We start from the raw sequence: 19,845 nt of genomic DNA, 5'->3' as shown, positions 1-19,845 counted from the left end.
AAAAGCCATCAAAATCTTAAAACATACCTTAGAAAAAAAAGGTGACACAGATAATATAATATAATATACCAGGCTATGAACACAGTAGAAACTAAATCTTACAAATACTGTCAAAATTAAAATTTTTCACGCCATTTCGCCCCACTCATGTTTTTTTTAAGTGGTGTCATTCAAAATTACAACTCATCCCAGAAGAAAACAAGCCCTCAATGGAAAAATAAAAAGCGAAGGCTTTCGAAAGAAAAGTACAAAAAAAAACAAGTGGTGTAAAAAGGTTAACATCAGACAAAAAATAAAAACTTACCAAAAGTTGCCAATTCAGGGTCCTTTTTCCACTTCCCCAGCGATGCCGGAGGATTGAGCCAGATCACGGTGTTGTGTAGTAATAAATCCCCCATTGACAGATCTGCAACCTGTAACAAGACCACAGCTCAGCTATTCTCTAATCTTACCGTTGGGGGTACAAACAGATGTTGCACTTGAGGCACGGGGCACACACAGTGGTGAACCTCACACCAGACTTGGGTTTTTATACCAAAGTTCCTCCTGCCATTTTTGTCACCTAACGTTACATAACATCACAGCAAGAACGACGCAAAATGAAGAGTCCGGGTCAGGACAGTGGAGCCGCCTCCGGACAGAACGACGTCAGTAAGTGTGAAGACAAAGCAGTTTCTATAAATGTCAGCCATTGCTGGCGGATCAGATTATACCTGCATCCCTCCTCCAGTTATGGCAAATCCAAATAGGGGGAAATCATTTTGAACAAGGCTTTCAAAAATTCCATTTATTTACAGTATATGGAAGTGATTTCATTGGAGAATTGCAACGTGAAAACCGGGCAAGAATCACCCAATCATTTATCATCATGAAAGCTCAGGCAGCAGATCACAGGACCGGGTCTGAGGGGCTATGGCTATAAATTGTACCAAAAAATTACAACCCAAAATAACCCCATAGAAAGTATATAACAAATGTCTGCTTTTAAGTCTGCTGTATTGAATGAGAGCGGCACCCTCATCCTCCTCCCAGCCCAATGAGAGCGGCGCCCTCATCCTCCTCCCTGCCCAATGAGAGCGGCGCCCTCATCCTCCTCCCTGCCCAATGAGAGCGGCACCCTCATCCTCCTTCCTGCCCAATGAGAGCGGCACCCTCATCCTCCTCCCTGCCCAATGAGAGCGGCACCCTCATCCTCCTCCCTGCCCAATGAGAGCGGCACCCTCATCCTCCTCCCTCCCTAATGAGAGCGGAACCCTCATCCTCCTCCCTGAACAATGAGAGCGGCACTCTCATCCTCCTCCCTCCCTAATGAGAGCGGCACCCTCATCCTCCTCCCTCCCTAATGAGAGCGGCACACTCATCCTCCTCCCACCCTAATGAGAGTGGCACCCTCATCCTCCTCCCTCCCTAATGAGCGCGGCACCCTCATCTTCCTCCCTCCCTAATGAGAGCGGCACCCTCATCCTCCTCCTTCCCTAATGAGAGCGGCACCCTCGTCTTCCTCCCTCCCTAATGAGAGCGGCACCCTCATCTTCCTCCCTCCTTAATGAGAGCGGCACCCTCATCCTCCTCCTTCCCTAATGAGAGCGGCACCCTCGTCTTCCTCCCTCCCTAATGAGAGCGGCACCCTCATCTTCCTCCCTCCCTAATGAGCGCGGCACCCTCATCTTCCTCCCTCCCTAATGAGAGCAGCACCCTCATCTTTCTCCCTCCCTAATGAGAGCGCCACCCTCATCCTCCTCCCTGCCTAATGACAGCGGCACCCTCATCCTCCTCCCTCCCTAATGAGAGCGGCACCCTCGTCTTCCTCCCTCCCTAATGAGAGCGGCACCCTCATCTTCCTCCCTCCCTAATGAGAGCGGCACCCTCATCTTCCTCCCTCCCTAATGAGAGTGGCACCCTCATCTTCCTCCCTAATGAAAGCATCATCTTCCTCCCTAAAGAGAGTGGTACCCTCACCTTCCTTCTCTATAAGAGTGGTACTCTCATCCTCCTTCCTTTTGAATGGGTAGTTCCCTCATCTCCCTTCCTAATCATAGTAATACTCATCTCCCTTTTTAAATAATAGGGTCAAATATTTGTGTCATTTATTAAAGCTGCTCTGAGAATGCAGAAAAACATGTCCAGGATTAGAAAAACATGGCTTCTTTGTTTCCAGAACAGCGCCACTCTTGTCTACAGGTTGTGTGGGGTATTACAGTTCGGTCTCATTTACTTTAATGGAACTCAGCTGTAATACCAGACACAAACCACTTACAAGTGTGGCGCTGTTTTTGGAAGAAAAGCAGTCCCTATTTCTCATCCTTGACAATTCGTACAATAGGAGCAGCAGATGGATGGCCCCATCAGACTGCCAGACCTCTAGCATTGCACGTACCTCCTTAATTTCTCCAGTCTGCTCCGCTATGAGTTGATCAAACACGGCTCCGTACTCCTCATGTATCTTCTGCATCTCGTTAATGTGACTCGCCACCTTGTTCATGGTCTTGATGGCCACTGAGGAGAGAACAGAGAATACGACACATAAACCCTCCATCTTTACCCCTGTGCCGGTTTCCTCTTTGTACTTTTAATCTTCCATGATTTAGCGGCTGGTTCACAGCTCCTGACTGTCGCAGTCTAATCCATGTCTGCCGGCAATGAAGATATTAAGCCATCATTAATAAACATGAAGGATCTCGAGGTCGTGTGTCACCCTCGGTGGCGGTTTGTATCACTCTGAACCGGAGGAGATCAGCAATTACAAGAAACCCTGCGACCTTGTCATTTCTACCATCTCCATCACGATGCAAAAAAACCCACCTTCACACTTCAAAGTTTCCGAAAATAGGTGGCAAACATTCACTATGCTGACAACCTCCATTACCCGAACTCCGTGACAACCTCCGGTCAGGCCGAGAAAGATAAATTGGTCAAATGTCCGTGACCTGGACATGTGGAAAGAAATGTGGTCACATACACAAAAGACCCCCGCTGTTAGCAGTCACCTTAAAAATTTGTTTTTCTTGATTGGCACCAGGACAGTCCCTGAAATAGCCTAAAGAAAGCAAAATCCAACAATGGACTGCATTGAAGGCTGACGAGGGGTGCTCATAGCTTCACAACCCTCAGAGAAAGTCTAAGTGGGCACCTAAAAAAGGGTTATTCTCTTCTTAGTAAGTGATGACATATCGCTCTTACACAGGACACGAGGCAGGCGGCTGAGTATACCGGTAGACGGGGAAGTCGGGAGAGAACGAATCTTCTGAATAGCCTTATAATGAGGCTCACTCAGCAGTTTCCATATACCATAGACTTGACCAATCACTCAAAAAAACGGCTCGATAAGATTGTAGGGTTTCTCAGTGTTTATAGGATATATTGTAAATTTATGTTATCCAGATGGGATTTGTGGGGGTCTCACTGCTGAAAACCCCAAATGAGTTGGCCTGTGTAAACTTGGTCAAAAGGCACAGTAAAGTTAAAAGGGGTATTAGTGTCTCCAAGATCCTATCCCAATATGTAGTAGGTGTAATATTAGCAAATACCACCAGTTAAAAAAGTAGTATAGTTCTTCTGATTTGCTATGTCTCTTTCCTCATGTGCAGGGCATTGCAGTAGCTTAGGTATCCATGGTTACAACCACTCATAACGACAATGCTCTGCACATGAGGAAAGAGACATAACTAATCAGAAGAACTATACTACATTTGTAATTGGAGGTATTTGCCAATATTATTAGGATTACACCTACTTGATATTGGGATATGATTTAAGAGATCAGAATACCTCTTTAAGCCCTCCAATACACATTAAACCCACCCACTGATATCAGCAGGTTCGTAAGAGACTCTAATGTAAATGGGGGCCCTGGACAATTGTTGAGGACGTTCGGGATCTGGCATGTCAGATTTCACATTTCTGATCCTTTGTTCTTTGAGATATGTCTAGCGACTATTTCTCTGGGAGAACAAAAAGGAGCGCTCGGCCGAACAAGCGCTCATGTATAGGATAGCCAGCCGATATAGCTGCCAGTCAAATGATCGGCAGAACCACCTATGGGCCGACAGCCATCTACGGTGTATGGACAGCTTAAGAAATTGGAGGTTGGTTGTGTTTCTGGAGCATTATGGCCTCCAAGCCTAGGATGCGGGGGTAATTGAGGGATGAAAAATGGAGACAAAAATTGTGATTTTTCACCTCCTGCACCCTTACTTTTTGTAGGTCCCTACGTGGATATGATTGTATCAAGAATCAAATCAAAGAGGCCCCACAAATGTCTCCATCACACAAAGCCTTACTTGCCCCGATGACCTACCATCAAGGTGATAGTGCTCCTCACTCTCGGCATCGGTCAGGGAGTACAGCTCCTTCAGAAGCAGCGGGTATTTCAGGATGCGCTGGATGGGTTTGATCAGGTAGGACTCCAGCGTGTACGAGTGCTGCTGTTTCGGGTTCTGGGCGTCCAGAAATGCTTTGAAGTTCTGGTCGGTTTTAGCTGCAGAGTAGAAGGGTTCAGTTACTGCCCGCCATTATAGTAAGAGGAGACCAGGAGATAATAAGATTAGAACATCCAGGGAATACATTTTAGCCTAATTAAAACATAAAAATCCTCCTTTGATCTTGGATGTACATGAAGGAATTGTGCTGCCTGGCACATTCATCTACAACCTGCCGCCAGCATTAGAATAACACAAGGATCGGCAATTCTCGAGAAATCAGGAATATAGGTCAGAAGTTCTGCATGATTAAACCTATAGCGAGGGCTCAGTACAGCACAACCGAACCAAGGGGGAGAATAATGGCATGCCCAGCCTGGATTCTAGGTCACTGGTATCGGTTTAAAGGGGACAGACACAGATTTCAGCCCTGTATACCCCCACAGGCCTCATGTCAAAATCAAGTGACCGCTCCAATCAGTGACCGTCGACTGGCAAAAGCGTTCTCTTTTCTGTTTGAGCGAAAGAAAATGCTCAGCAGCGGTCACGTGACATTGTTTATTTCACGAGACCGGTGGGAGACACAGGACCAAGAGCGAAGGATCGGTGCTGGTTTGGAAGGTCATCACACTTTTTTCATAGAGAATAATCCAAATGGCCTTTGTAGAGGAGAAGAGAGGAAAAGTGTGGCATCCAAAGACAAAATCATATGCCAGACAGTCTCCATTTACGAAAAGGGACAGAAAGAGGCATCTCACTGATCCTGAGAACAAAGGCTGCGGCTTTGCAGTAATATAGTGGAGGCGTTAAATGTAAAAGCTCCGCCCCTGTGCTTTAATGGAACAATGGCGGTCAGTGCTCCACCAATCAAGCGAAGGAAGAGGGCGGAGCTGGGATCATAACGAGTTTACATATCACAGCAATATGCCATGACTTTATATATGATGGAAATAACCATTTACGTTCTTTAATTCCTCCCCATAAGGACTAATGCAGAACATACCAGCAGTGCTACCCGAATACTAAGACCGCGTTCACATCTGCGTTTTGGCCAAGGGGTTTTATAACTACTGAACAGCACAGTACTATACATAACATACAAAACAATGTCAAACTCCCACATAACCCTGACGGACAGATCCAAGTGTCAGATTGTGGAAGTGTCCCTCCCAGTAATATAGGCTGGATTTGAGGTTTGTGTGTCCCCACAGTAATATAGACCGGATGTGAGGTCTGTGTGTCCCCCGCAGTAAGATAGGCTGGATGTGAGGTCTGTGTATCCCTCGCAGTAATATAGACCGGATGTGAGGTCTGTGTGTCCCCTGCAGTAATATAGGCTGGATGTGAGGTCCGTGTCTCCCTCGCAGTAATATAGGCTGGATGTGAGGTCCGTGTGTCCCCTGCAGTAATATAGGCTGGATGTGAGGTCTGTGTGTCCCGCGCAGTAACAGAGGCTGGATGTGAGGTCTGTGTGTCCCCCCCGTAGTAATATAGGCTGGATGTGAGGTCTGTGTCTCCCTCGCAGTAATATAGGCTGGATGTGAGGTCTGTGTCTCCCTCGCAGTAATATAGGCTGGATGTGAGGTCTGTGTGTCCCCCGCAGTAATATAGGCTGGATGTGAGGTCTGCGTATCCCTCGCAGTAATATAGGCAGGATGTGAGGTCTGTGTATCCTCGCAGTAATAAAGGCTGGATGTGAGGTCTGTGTGTCCGTCCGTCCCCACAGTAATATAGTGGGCTATACGCCTATTTAGGTTATTAAACAATCTTTCCAGGATCTGTTTTCACCCAAAATTGTAGCCTAAGACAGAACGGGCACTGTGCAGTAAAAATGATCTGGCTCAAGATCTTCCAGGTCAGTACGACTGCGACAAAATCAAACTTGTGTAGTTTTTTTTTTTAGTAACTAAAAATAATGGGTTTTTTTTCTTATTAAAGAAAGTGCTGACATTTTGTAAGACCCGTAAATTTACTTTTCAATCAATACACCTGTATGGGGGCTGGTGAGTTTTTTTGAGTCAAGCTTTAGGTCCATTTTTAGGGGTATATATGATATTTAGATTTTTTTTTTTATTGCATTTTTAGCATAAGTTGCAGCAACTGACTTATGGCAATTCTGGCTCTTCGGTTTTGTTTTTTTTACAGCGTTTACTATACTGGTTAATGGGGGGACTGATGGGCGAAGTGACTGAACTGTGCAAAAATGGCCGCCTCCACAAAACTAGAAAACACCAATATGTCCATAGATAAATGAAGCAAAAACCAAACTATCGGCCCCTGATTATCTCCAGATTTACCTCATCATTTGGCCACTTTTATGCTTTGTGAGAGGAGCCATACTGACTGGCGCCACCATATTTGTGTAAAACCCTTTAATACGGTCACTATGAAGATTATTATTTTTTTTTTTTTATCAAGGACCAGTAACGAATGTTTTATTAATGTCCTGAGAAGAAAAAGCGCATCCATTTGCACGGTAAATAAGCAGATGTTATAGCTAATCGTCCTGTTGGTGCTCACAGGACCAGAGAGACAAAGTGCCCTTTTAATATTTAATGGCAGATAAAAATAAGCCTCGTCTGCATCTTCTTCCACTCAGTGTGCTAATGTGATCATAACGGACCTCGTAAAGTCACACGAAGAGACACTAGTGGGCCATTAAGGACACAGCGTAACACACAGATTAAGAGGCTATGGGAAAACATGGCTGCCCCTAGTGACCAATCACAGCGCGGCTTTCATACTTCAAGTGCAGCGGGAGAAATATAAGCAGAGCTGTGATTGGTTGCTATGGGCAAAAAAGGGCAGTTTCTCAGGAGGAAGTTCTGTTTTTGTGACAGATGGGCGTTTAATATGTTGGTTATTATAACCGGGCTGTTTATCTCTGTTAAACAATGATACAAATATGTTGATAGGGGAATCCGGAATCCAAATGGTTGGTCACTTTTCTGCTAGTTTTTTTTTTCAGTCAACCTTTAGTTCATTTTTTTCTTCTCTTTTACGGCAGCGTTACATACCATATTGCATATATAAAAAAAATAAAATAAAAATAGTAAGTTAGAACAGCTGCTGCCCGCATTCTACACCATCTGCCAACTTTTTTTTTTTTTCTAAAATGCAAAAAATGCTGCGGAATATGTTGGCGCTATAGAAATTAAAATTATTATTATATTATTCTTCTTTAAATGAATCTGTCAGTAAGATAAACCCCCAAAACCGCATAGATGGACATGCAGGTCTTTGAAAGCCAAATCCATTGACACCTTTATATCTTCTATCTGCGGTTGCATTCCCGAGTGATAAGCATTTTATTCATTTGTAAACGCGGCGTTAAGTGCTCTGGGTGTCACAGAGCACTTCCCGAGCCTCTGCCTCCAGAGCTAGTTTCCCAGCCAAGCCCCAACCTCTTAAGCCTGATTTCCTTGCCTGGCATCACAGACAATGAGGTATCAATTAAGTAGTGGGGAAGAACAACCTCTGGAGGCAAATGCTGGGGGGAGTGCCCTACATGCCAAAAGCACTTAATGCCCTAAGCACTAAATTTTCAGCATTGCAGCAACAGTTAAAAGATATAAAAGGGTAGATTGATTTACATATTAGAGGAGGGGTTGAGCTTAATTATAGTTTTATAATTATTTGTAATGGACTGGACTTACCTTTGACTAACACTTTTGGGACCTTTGTGTGACTCGCGCAGAAGGCACTGTACAACTTGAACCGGTCAGCGTAATACAGAAAAGATCCTCCAAGAGAAAATAAGACTTTCTGCAAAACAGAATCAACATCCATCAATCAGCTACAGAAATCACACCAGCGGTCCAGAGACTTCACTGTCCTGTGCCAATACTGCCATGCTAAAATGGCAAGGTTTTAGCACAAGTTCAAGCCCTTTAATCATGCACTTGTCATTAAAGGGGTTTATGGGAATAGAAAAATTGGGCTGATCCCCCACCAAGAAGAATGTCACCCTTGAATACAGGTTGTGGGTGGTATTGCAGATTAACTTTCTACAGATTTCAGTAATGCTGAGCTGCAATACCAGGGAGAACCCACAGACAAGTGTGGCGCTGGTCTTGGAAGAAAGCAACCAAGTATTTCTAATACTGGATATCGCCTTTAATGAAAAACCAATGACTAAAGGCGTTTAATATGGATCATTTACAACCTACTGGCAATATTGACTGCTTATATGGCCTCATCAAACTGGATTAGAAACCGTGCTGGTTACCACCTTATGCAAGTTTCAGGTTGTGGCAGTGTCACTCCCAGTAATATAGGCTGGATGTGAGGTCTGTGTCCCCCACAGGAATATAGGCTGAATGTGAGTTCTGTGCATCTCTCCCAGCAATAAAAGCTGGATGTCGGGTCTGTGTCCCTCACAGTAATATATGCTGGATGTCAGGTCTGTGCATCCCTCTTAGTAATAAAGGCTGGATGTGAGTTCTGTGCATCTCTCCCAGCAATAAAAGCTGGATATCGGGTCTGTGTGTCCCTCACAGTAATATATGCTGGATGTCAGGTCTGTGCATCCCTCTTAGTAATAAAGGCTGGATGTGAGGTCTGTGCATTTCTCCTAGTAATAAAAGCTGGATGTCAGGTCTGTGTGTCCTTCGCAGTAATATATGCTAGATTTGAGCGCTGTGCATCTCTCCCAATCATTTAGGCTGGATGTGAAGTCTGTGTGTCCTTTGCAATAATTTAGGCTGGAAGTGAGCGCTATGAATCTCTCCCAGTAATATAGGCTAGATGTGAGGTCTGTGTGTCCTCCGCAGTAATTTAGGCTGGAAGCGAGCGTTGTGCATGTCTCCCAGTAATATAGGCTGGATGTGAGGTCTGTGCATCCCTCCCAGTAATATAGGCTGGATGGGGTCTGTGTGCATTTAGAGTGCTGCTATCTTCACATACAAGTCGTGCCAGAGTTAAGTAAACGATAGTACACAGTTAACATCCCCTCCGGGTCCACAACAACAACAAAAAAAAAACAATGAGAGATACTGAGTGTTACCTTGAATTGGTCTACTTTCTCAAGTTTCTCCAGGTCTGGTACCAGCCTGACCCCATCTTCCAAAGTTTTAAGGAATTCAACCTGAAATTCAACCATCTCGACCAGATTGCCAAACAGCACATCAAGCTACAGAAAATAAAAAGCAATAATGAGCTAAGGCATAAAACACACAGAATCAGCAGCCACCGGCATAGAGTCCCTCCAGAACATTTGGGACAAAAAAATTTAAAGAAATAAGTTACACCAGCCATACACATTAAGCAGCTGTAGATGCCTGATCCCGACACAGCCAACTGGTCTAGACTTTATACAACTTAAAGTTGGAGATTTCTGCTATTAAAGCATTGATAAAAAAATGATGTTCTGCAGCAGCTGCCAAGTGCATTATGTTGTTCTAGAACAGTGGAGAGGCGTATAAAGATGTTCTGCAGCAGATACGTTGTTGTATTGTTTAATTCACAATGGATGAGGAAAGTCTTCATAAAAACAGAGCTCCACATACCAATTAGTATTTGGCACAAGAGATCAAAAAAACAAAAACTTAACTTCCTACAATAACAATCTGCTACAAACTACTTCTGTGGGAAAAGAGGAGCGGTGTCAATGAATCGCCGCTGATCTCTGTGTAACCGTCCGGTTCGGACATCAGAATGTGATGTATTATTTCATCTAGAAAATCTCCACTGATCAACGGAAAATGAAAATACCACAAATAAAAAATATATAAAATAACAAAATAAAATCTATATGGAGGGTACGATACCTCGTCTTGTGTGAGAAACGTCTCCTTCTGCAACGGTTTAAGGTATCTCTCCATGAGACAATTGAGGTCCTAAGTGAAGAAGAAAAGACTCTGGGTGAAATCTTCAGAAATCCCAGCTGGAGTCAGCAGCCGGCATCTCTTCCCGTACATGTTACACATGACGGAGGTGTTAAATGAATCTCTCGCTCCTCGGGAGCCTCCTGCACACACTCAGACGAGCAAAATACCTTGACATAGGTGCGCTCCGTCTCCAGCAGCTCGCAAATAACCTTGCGTAATTTGTCAGCGTCTGTTAATTGCCTCATGGTCGCTAGTTGGGGTCCGGTGAATTCTGAGGGGCTCAGGCAAGAATCTGGAGAATTCATCTCATTGAGACTGCGACAAAAAGCTGCAACCTGCTCTGTGCTCTGCAACGAGAGTGATGTTACATAAGCGCTCAGAGCCAGCGTGCCCGACACTTCCCAAAGCTGGGCAGATGCAAAGAGAACCACAGCGAGAGCTATATACACATATTACATACACACTAAATATTATACATTAATATAAGTGGTTTCATATATATATATATATATATATATATATATATATCACAAGCGAATATACGAATATATAGTGATACACAAAAGGTATATATACACAGTTACTGCGTACTCGGGGGAGGTAACGTGCTATATGACAGGTATACATTCTATAGGATTAATAATCTAGTGTGTGTATCATATGCAGAGCTTCATTACCATATCACAGGAACAAGACAGGAAAGGGGGGTTTGTCTGTATAGACAAAGTGTGTATGTATGATAAAGAGATATAGATATAATTTTTTACATTTTAAACATTACAAAAAGGAAAATGGGCAGATGCAAAAGTTTAGGCACCCTGGGAGATTTGTGTGCTCAGATAACTTTGACCAAGGTCTCAGACCTTAATTAGCCTGTTAGGGTTATGGCTTGTTCTCCATCATCGTTAGGAAAGGCCAGGTGATGTAAATTTCCAAGCTTTATAAAAGCCCAGCCTCCTCTAACCTTGTGCCAAAAAACAGCAGCCGTGGGTTCTTCTAAGCAGCTGCCTAGCACTCTGAAAATGGTGGAGGCCCACAAAGCAGGAGAAGGCTATAAGAAGATAGCAAAGTGTTTTCAAGTTGCCCTTTCCTCAGTTTGAAATGTAAGAAATGGCAGTTAGCAGGAACAGTGGAGGTCAAGATAAGGTCTGGAAGATCAAGGGAAATTTCAGTGTGAGCTGCTTGTAGGATTGCTAGAGAGGCAAAGCAGAACCCCCCACTTGACTGCAAAAGACCTTGAGAAAGATTTAGCAGACTCTGGAGTTGTGGTACATTGTTCTACTGTTCAGAGACACCTGCACAAATATGGCCTTCATGGAAGAGTCATCAGAAGAAAACCTCTCCTGCGTCCTCATCATAAAATTCAGCGTCAGAAGTCTGCTAAAGAACATCTAAACAAGCCTGATGTATTTTGGAAACAAGTCCTGTGGACCGATGAGGTTAAAATAGAACTCTTTGGCCCCAATGATCAGAATTTCAAAAAAAGAACATCTCACCAACCATTAAGCATGGAGGTGGATCAATCATGCTTTGGGGTTCTGTTGCAGCCAACGGCAAAGGGAACATATCACGGGTAGAGGGAAGAATGGATTCAATTAAATTTCAACAAATTCTTGATGTAAACATAACACCATCTGTAAAAAAACTGAAGTTGAAAAGAGGATGGCTTCTACAAATGGATAATGATCCTAAACAAACATAAAAATCCACAATAGACTATCTCAAAATATACAAGCTGAAGGTTTTACAATGGCCCTCACAGTCCCCTGATCTAGCCACAGATTTTCAACGATGTGCAGACCTCAAAATAGCAGTGCATGTAAGACGGCCCAGGAATCTCATAGAACTGGAAGAATGGGTGAAAATCACTCAAACAAGAATTGAAAGACTCTTGTCTGGCTACAAAAAGCATTTACAAGCTGTGATACTTTCAAAAGGGGGCGCTACTAGATACTAACCTTGCAGGGTGCCCAAACTTTTGCATCGGGCCATTTTCCTTTTTGTAATTTTTAAAATGTAAAAAAGATGTATATGTATGCACACACATTACACACAAACACATTAATGTAAAGCACCTAAAAAAGCAAATTAAGGAAAAAAGGTGTTTTTTTTTAACGATAAACAGAGAAAAATAGAAATAAATCTGTTAATAAGAATTAACTATTGAAAGGGGTTTTTTTTAGAGAAAAAAAAAAAACAAAAAACAAAAAAAACTACACCCTAAAGGCCATACACATTACATAAAAAGTGACGGGACCAGACGACCATGTCTCCCATGTCTTCCTATGTACTACATAAGGATCAGGCAGTGTGAAATCCAATGCCCAATCCTTTGTTTCCCAGGAAATAAGCCACTGCCGGTGGTGGTGTATGGGCCCCGGAAGGCGGTCTCTTGTCATATTCACTAATAATCTCGGTTTACGTTAAACTTGCTTTATGTAGGATTTTGCTAATGTGGAACATAGCAGGTACCAATTTCCTTGGAGGAAAGGGGTTGGGGTTTATGCAATGCCTGCCCTAAAGTGGGTCCTTCAAAAAAAAAAAAAAAAAGACTATCTAGAGGGTTAAGGTGAGCATTCCAGGGATGCTGGCAACCATGAGAAGTCCATGCACAAGGCCTTGTCACAGCATACAGTCTGTACCACCACATTGTAAGCACTGTGTGCGGCACTATGACGTCTTCATGTCAGGACATATCCTTTGAGCACGGGCCATTGTATTTTTCATACCGCAGCTTTGAAAAGGCAGACATGTTATTCTAATACTAGACAGCCCCTTTAAAAGAATACGTCCCCAAGGTTTTTGTGTCCTCATGATGTAGGGGCAGAGACCCTGATTACAGCAGTGCATCACTTATGTGCTGCTTGCTCCCATTTTGATAAAATCACAGTTTTATTCTGCCTATGAACAGTGTACACAGAAAGCTGTCAATCAGTGGTGGAGACGGGGTTACACAGAGCTCATGAATATGGAGGACTAACTGGCAGCAGGTTTACTAGTCCTCTAGTGATAAAATCAGTTTTATCAGCAGTAGATCAAAACTACAGCAAGCAGCCCAGTAAATGACACCTTGCCGGAATCAGGGTCTCTTACATTACGCTGTTCTCAGATTAGGTGGCAGGATTTGGTCACAGATTCCCTTCAAATAAACAGTGAAATAATCCTGTAACGCACTGCACGTACTGTAATCTATACTATGTATTGGTTACATGGAAGGTGGTCTCTTATCATATTCCCTATTAAAGTGACCCCCAATTCACAATTGCATTGTTTATCAAGTTTTTGAGGCTTTTAGTCTGCTTTTGATGTGTGCAAAATTTTTCTTTTAAATTAATTTAAAAATTGTTCAGCTGGATTTTTTTTTTTTCTACACGTTTACCAATCTGGGGCACGATTTTTATTTTCCAGGTATTTGGCGGCCAATTCATCATTTCCGATTTTAGAGAGCCACAATTTTTTTTTGCACAATTGTACCACAGTATCACCCTAGAGTGATATGGTGTGTATGTGTAATATTATATACATACATATATACATACATATTTTATATACATACACACACACACACACATTATATATATATTATATATTATATATATATATATATATATATATATATATATATATATATATATATATATATATATATATATATATATATATATATATATATATTTTATATATACGGTATCATTTTTTTAAATTATACTTAATGCAAATATATATAATTTTTTTTTTCGGCCAATGTTAGAATTGGGTGTGACATTTTATCAGAACGTATGAATTTTTTCAATAAAAAAAAGTGCAAAACAGGTTAAAGTCAAAAATTAGGAGAATTCTTTGGAATTTGCACAGAAAGCATGAATCATGTGCACCATTTTGAAGAATTTTGAACAGAAAATGCCAATGAATTCCACAAGACCAAACAGGAAAGAAGGGGTGTAAAAAAAAATGCAAATAATGAATTGAGCCCTAAATGTACACATTTAAAAAAGCTGCAAACAATATGCTATTTGGTGCAAAATTATGTATACACACACTGGAGATAAACTTGTAACCTTGAGATTGTTAATATTTTTCAACAATTTTGGTTCTCAAGTCCTCAGACAGTTCTCTTGTTTTTCTGTTCTCCATGCTTCGTGTGGCGCACAGAGACACAATGCAAAGATTGAGTCAATTTCTCCCCTTTTTATCTGTTTTCAGGCGCGATTTTCATATCGCTCACACTTGTGACTTGCCACAGTGAGTTTGAACGAGCATCACATGCTTGAAACAAAGTTGTTTATCCACAATTATGGAAAGGAGCCAACAATTTTGTCCAGCCCATTTCTGGGGTTTTGTATGAAATGATGTCCAATTTGCCTTTTTTCACAATTTTTTTTTTGTTCCAATACACACAAAAGGAAATAAACATGTGTAATTGCAATTAATTTTCTGGGAGAAATACTTTATTTTCTGGAAAAATTTAAAGGGTGCCAGCACCGTGAGAGAGAGAGAGACATATAGAGATATAGATGTGTTGTGCATATATATAAAATATATATACACACACACATACATACATAAAATGTTTCCAATCACAAAACAAATTTAAATATTAGACAAAGATAACACAAGTAAACGAAAAATGTAGTAAAAGAAATCCAAACCTACAGGGCCCTGCGTGAAAAAGTAAATAAATTAACTGTGGTTTATCACATTTTTGGGAAGGAGACTTAATCTTTCCTATCCACACACAGGCCTGATTACTGCCACGCCTGATCTTAATCAAGAAATCACTTAAAGGGAATCTGTCACCCCTTTGGAGTTATCAGACCTCTAATATGGGAAAAAGGTTATAGAAATGTAAATCTAGATTTACCTGTATGCCCCATATTACAGGTCTGATTGCAGAGAAATCTCCTGGCATCCGGGGGATGCCTAGAAATGCCCGCCTATATGCTGAAATTTAAATATTCCCTTTAAATAGGACCTGCCAGACAAAGTAAAATCCTCAAAAGCTAGACATCATGCTGCGATCTAAAGAAATTTAGGAACAAATGAGAAAAAGTAATTGAGCTCTATTAGTCTGGAAAAGGTTATAAAGCCATCGTTAAAGCTTTGGGACTCCAGCAAACCACTGTGAGAGCCATTACCCACAAATGGCAAAAACATGGAACAGAGGTGAACCTTCCCAGGAGTAGCCAGCCGACCAAAATTAGGCGCAGCGATGACTCATCCAAGAGGTCACAAAAGACCCCACAGCAACATCCAAAGAACTGCAGGCCTCACTTGCCTCAGTTAAGGTCAGTGTTCAAGACTCCACCACTAGAAAGATTGGGCATGCAATGGCAGAGCTCCAAAACTAAAACCGCTGCTGAGTAAAAAGAACATAAAAGTTTGTTTCAGTTTTGCCAGAAAATATCTTACTGATCGCCAAGACATTTAGGAGAATAATCTGTGGACTGACCAGACAAAAGTTTACCTTTTGGAAGGTGTATGTCCCATTACATCTGGGGTAGAAGTAACACAGTATTTCAAAAAAGGAAAATCATACCAACAGTAAAATATGGTGGTGGTAGTGTGATGGTCTGGGTCGGTTTTGTTGCTTCAGGACCTGGAAGACTTGCTGTGGTAAATGGAACCATGAATTCTGCTGTCTACCAAAAAGTCCTAAAGGAGAATGTCTGTTCGGGACCTCAAGCTAAAGCGCACTTGGGTTATGCAGCAGGACAATGATCCAAAACACACCAGCAAGTCCACTTCTGAATGGGTTAAGAAAAACAAAATCAAGACTTTGGAGAGACCTAGTCAAAGTCCTGACCTTAAAAAGGCGGTTCATGCTCAGAAACCTTCCAATGTTCCTGAATTACAACAATTTTGCAAAGATGAGAGGCAAAAATTCCTCCAGAGTGTTGTAAAAGACTTACTGCCAGTTATCGCAAACGCTTGATTGTAGTTGTTGCTGCTACTAAGGGCCCAACCAGTTATTAGGTTTAGGGGCAATCACTTTTTCACACAAGGCTTCGTAGGTTTGGATTTCTTTTTCTCTTAATAAAAACCTTCAACTAAAAACTGCATTTTAGGTTTACTTGTGTTATCTTTGGCTAATATTTAAACTTTGTTTTGTGATCTGAAACATTTAAGTGTGAAAAACATGCAAAAGAATAAGAAATCAGGAAGGGGGCAAACACTTTCACATCACTGTGTGTGTATTATTTTTTTTTAAGTTCATGTCTACAAAATCCTAGCATCTCGTCTGACACTACTGGAAGGTAACCTTGAGTTTCATTACTCCCGTGTCATCACAATTTTCCCTCTGCTGTGAAGCAGAAAGATTACACGGATTCCTGTTACATCTGCCAACACACATAGCAATTACGCCAATTCAGGATCGGAGAGGAAAATCTCTCGGCAAGCTCCCGTGCACATCCATTGTACTTCCTCTACCTTTTATTACAACGGATGAACGGTTACATGAAAGAGTCTGGAGGATAAGGGGCTACAGACGGGGTCTGCAATAAAGCCTGGAGAGGTTCCCTTACCCACCGCGCTCTTCTTCAGGATGTGTAGGCACAGAGTCACCTAGCAACCACATTGCAAAATCTCGCCCAGAACCTCACATAAGGAAATACAGTAAACAGAATCTGGGAGGGCATCGATTTCACTTGCAAATGGATCCGATACGGAAAAGCAAAAAAAAAAAAATAATCAAAAATATTTGAAGAGGATTTTTATAATATTATAATAATAGTATTTGGAGACGTGAACAGAGAATCGGCTTTGATGTAGGCTCGGCAATCTTCCTCTTATCACACTAGGTTATGATATAATATGCGCAGTTAATCACAGAGCCGGCAAATGTGGAGGTGCGTTGGCGAATACGTTGGCTTTTCAAGTCTGAAAACATTGGCTCTGAACAGTGTTCTTCAGAAAGGAGCAGCCAGCTTGTAATAAATGGAAGCATTAACACCGCGGAGGGCTGCAATCATCGGAGACCTGTTTAGAGGTTCGTGCTGGTTAAATCAGTTTCTCCGAGAAATAAAAAAAATATTCCATTGAGGTTGGGGGTAGGGCAACCCTTAGTATAACTCAACGGGGGTGAGCGTAACTTGTTAAAGAGCTTTGATGTCAAAAAATAGAATTAAGAGTAGGGGGTACACAGGATTAGTCCACCATTCTCTGTTACCTACATGTTCTCCGAAACCTTTGACTTACAAAACAATGTTCTACCAGACCTAAATGACCAGTATGATGTACAGCTTAAAGAAGCTCTCAAAAAACAGACTAATGTATACGAGGGCCCGGACGATTGATTGTTGGGGGAGATGTCGCTTAGGCATGTCCGATTTCCATCTGTCGATCGCTTTGTTCTCCAGTAGATAAGCTGCCATCAGACATGTCTCCTACTCGGCCGAACGAGTGACCTCATGTATGGGAGAGCTGGCTGAGATAACTGCCACAGACAGGTGATAAATGTTGTCCAGAATGGGCAATTTCATTCACAATTGACAATCTTTCAAAGTTTTGAACAGTCATGTGGATTGTCTTTGTTGGAAGTTGGCCATAACCTGCAGTTGCACATATCAGTTGGTTGGCATATCATGCCTATAGGCAGCTTTATTGCTCTCTGCAAATTTTTTAAGAAGGCCAAGTTTGGAATGGTATGGGGTTAGAGGTGATAAAAGGGTAGAAAACTTTTTTAATTAACACATGACCCAAGTGTGTCAGAAAAAAATAATAAAAGGTTACAGCACTTACTGCAGTGGTCAAGCACTAACACTCGAAGAGGAGACCAGCAGGGAACCCAACCAGCACCAATGAGATCCCTCAACACTTCTCAATACTGCTGGTTGGGTTCCCCACCAGTCTCCTCTTCTCTTCGAGTGCTGTATCCGCCACCACTTCTCATTACTGCTGGTTGGGTTCCCCATCAGTCTCCTCTTCTTCAAGTGTTGGTGCTTGGCCACTGCAGCCAATCAGTTGGTCATTGCGCTAGCTACTGACTGGATGCAGTGGTAAGGCGCCGAAGAGAAAAGGAGGAGACAGTCAGGGCAGTAATGAGGAGAGTCGGCCATCATGCATTATTACATTTCTCCAGCAGGCCAGTCGAAGAACCCTGGAAAATTCAGCTATTTTTGTCTAGAATCAATAAGCCAGATCCACATTGTTCAGGTCTCAATCCAAAAGGGGTTTATCTCAGAAGAGACAAACACTTAAGAGTCCATTTAAGGCCTTAGTCAGCACAGAATGACTGTTCAAATCATGTACAGGCACCGTGTGAACCATAGAGTGGCAAAAAATTTAATGGCACCTTCCGTTCTACTTGTTTCTGTCCATCTATCTCCACTCCTAGCACATTCTTCTTTGATTGACAGCTCTGGCTTCATAGAAGCAGAAAAGGACAGAGATGGACAGAAAACAAGCAGGTGGGAAGGTGCACTTTAATGCTTGGCCACACCAAGGGTGCACCGAGCGCCTGTACTTGGTTTAAACACTCTGTGCTGACAGAATCCCTTTAACTTGAAGGGTCATACTGACTGAGCTCACTTCCACATTGAGAGGTAACACCACATCCACTGAAAGCAATCAGGATGGATATCACGCACCTGTCCTATTCTAAGGATTAGGACAGAAGCCTCAATAGACATGGCATCACCAGACCAGCTTGCTTCCCGGAAGTGAGCAGAGCAAGAATAGCCCAACTAATCTCCTTCTGTCTTGTAATAACAGATGTCATGGGTAGTGTTGAGCATTCCGATACTGTAATATCGGGTATCGGCCGATATTCGCGGTATCGGAATTCCGATACTTAATTCCGATACTTTTACAATATCGGATACCGGAATCGGAAGTTCCCATAATGCCTGCGCTCTGCAGTGTCTGTGAAGGATGACAAGTTGGATGGCAGCGCTCAGCTGAGATCCAGCCTGTCATCAGAATGCCATCCCAGCGGGGGAGAATTCTCCTGATTGTTTAAAAGCCGGCGCGCGGTAAAAAGCCGCCGGCTTTTAAACAATCACACAGCCCCATACTGCTTCCCCGCAGCCTCCCACCCCGATCCTCCGCTCCCCTCGCCACCTCCCATCCCGATCGTAAATTAGGACCGGGCGGGGAGCGCAGCACCAAGGAGCGAAGGACCCGGGCGGGGAAGCCGGCAGTGAAAAGACTTCACCGCCGGCTTTCCCGTTCTGTGCTGCGCTTTCCCGCCGGTTATTTCAAATGAACAGCTGAGGTATCAGGTGATGCCGATCAGCTGTTCATTTGAAGTCAGAGGGTTCATGTGAGTTCATGCTTGACTGCATTGCATGAACTCACATGAACTTTCCCACGGCCACACAGGTCAGCCTCACCTCCCAGACCCGTCATGATTAGTGTGTGTGCGGGGTGTGTGTGTGCGGGGTGTGTGTGTGCGGGGTGTGTGTGTGCGGGGTGTGTGTGTGCGGGGTGTGTGTGTGCGGGGTGTGTGTGTGCGGGGTGTGTGTGTGCGGGGTGTGTGTGTGCGGGGTGTGTGTGTGCGAGTGTGCGCGGTGTCTGTGCGTGCAGGCAGACATAGGCCGATGTGACACTACTACTCCCATCGGCCTATGTCTGTCCCCCGTCCACTCCTGCCAGCAGGA

At 43.0% G+C, this 19,845-nt stretch overlaps 1 protein-coding gene across 7 annotated transcripts in view; it reads right to left on the bottom strand.

The window, feature by feature from the left end:
- The window catches only part of TIAM1 (TIAM Rac1 associated GEF 1), a 284,561-nt gene that overhangs the window by 9,660 nt on the left and 255,056 nt on the right, over window positions 1–19,845 (bottom strand). For all 7 annotated transcript variants that reach the window (XM_073668317.1, XM_073668321.1, XM_073668320.1 and 4 more), the window contains 7 exons: window positions 10,414–10,593; window positions 10,187–10,255; window positions 9,424–9,549; window positions 8,075–8,183; window positions 4,298–4,477; window positions 2,378–2,496; window positions 305–413 (listed from right to left, as the gene is read on the bottom strand). In XM_073668317.1, the coding sequence (XP_073524418.1) occupies window positions 305–413; window positions 2,378–2,496; window positions 4,298–4,477; window positions 8,075–8,183; window positions 9,424–9,549; window positions 10,187–10,255; window positions 10,414–10,593 (892 nt within the window). The remainder of the gene's footprint in view (window positions 1–304; window positions 414–2,377; window positions 2,497–4,297; window positions 4,478–8,074; window positions 8,184–9,423; window positions 9,550–10,186; window positions 10,256–10,413; window positions 10,594–19,845) is intronic.

The sequence above is a fragment of the Phyllobates terribilis genome, unplaced genomic scaffold (assembly GCF_046119375.1).
Source record: "Phyllobates terribilis strain yellow unplaced genomic scaffold, ASM4611937v1 Scaffold_2__4_contigs__length_985480577, whole genome shotgun sequence".
Taxonomy (NCBI): domain Eukaryota; kingdom Metazoa; phylum Chordata; class Amphibia; order Anura; family Dendrobatidae; genus Phyllobates; species Phyllobates terribilis.
This window is presented reverse-complemented; position numbering and strand designations above follow the sequence as displayed.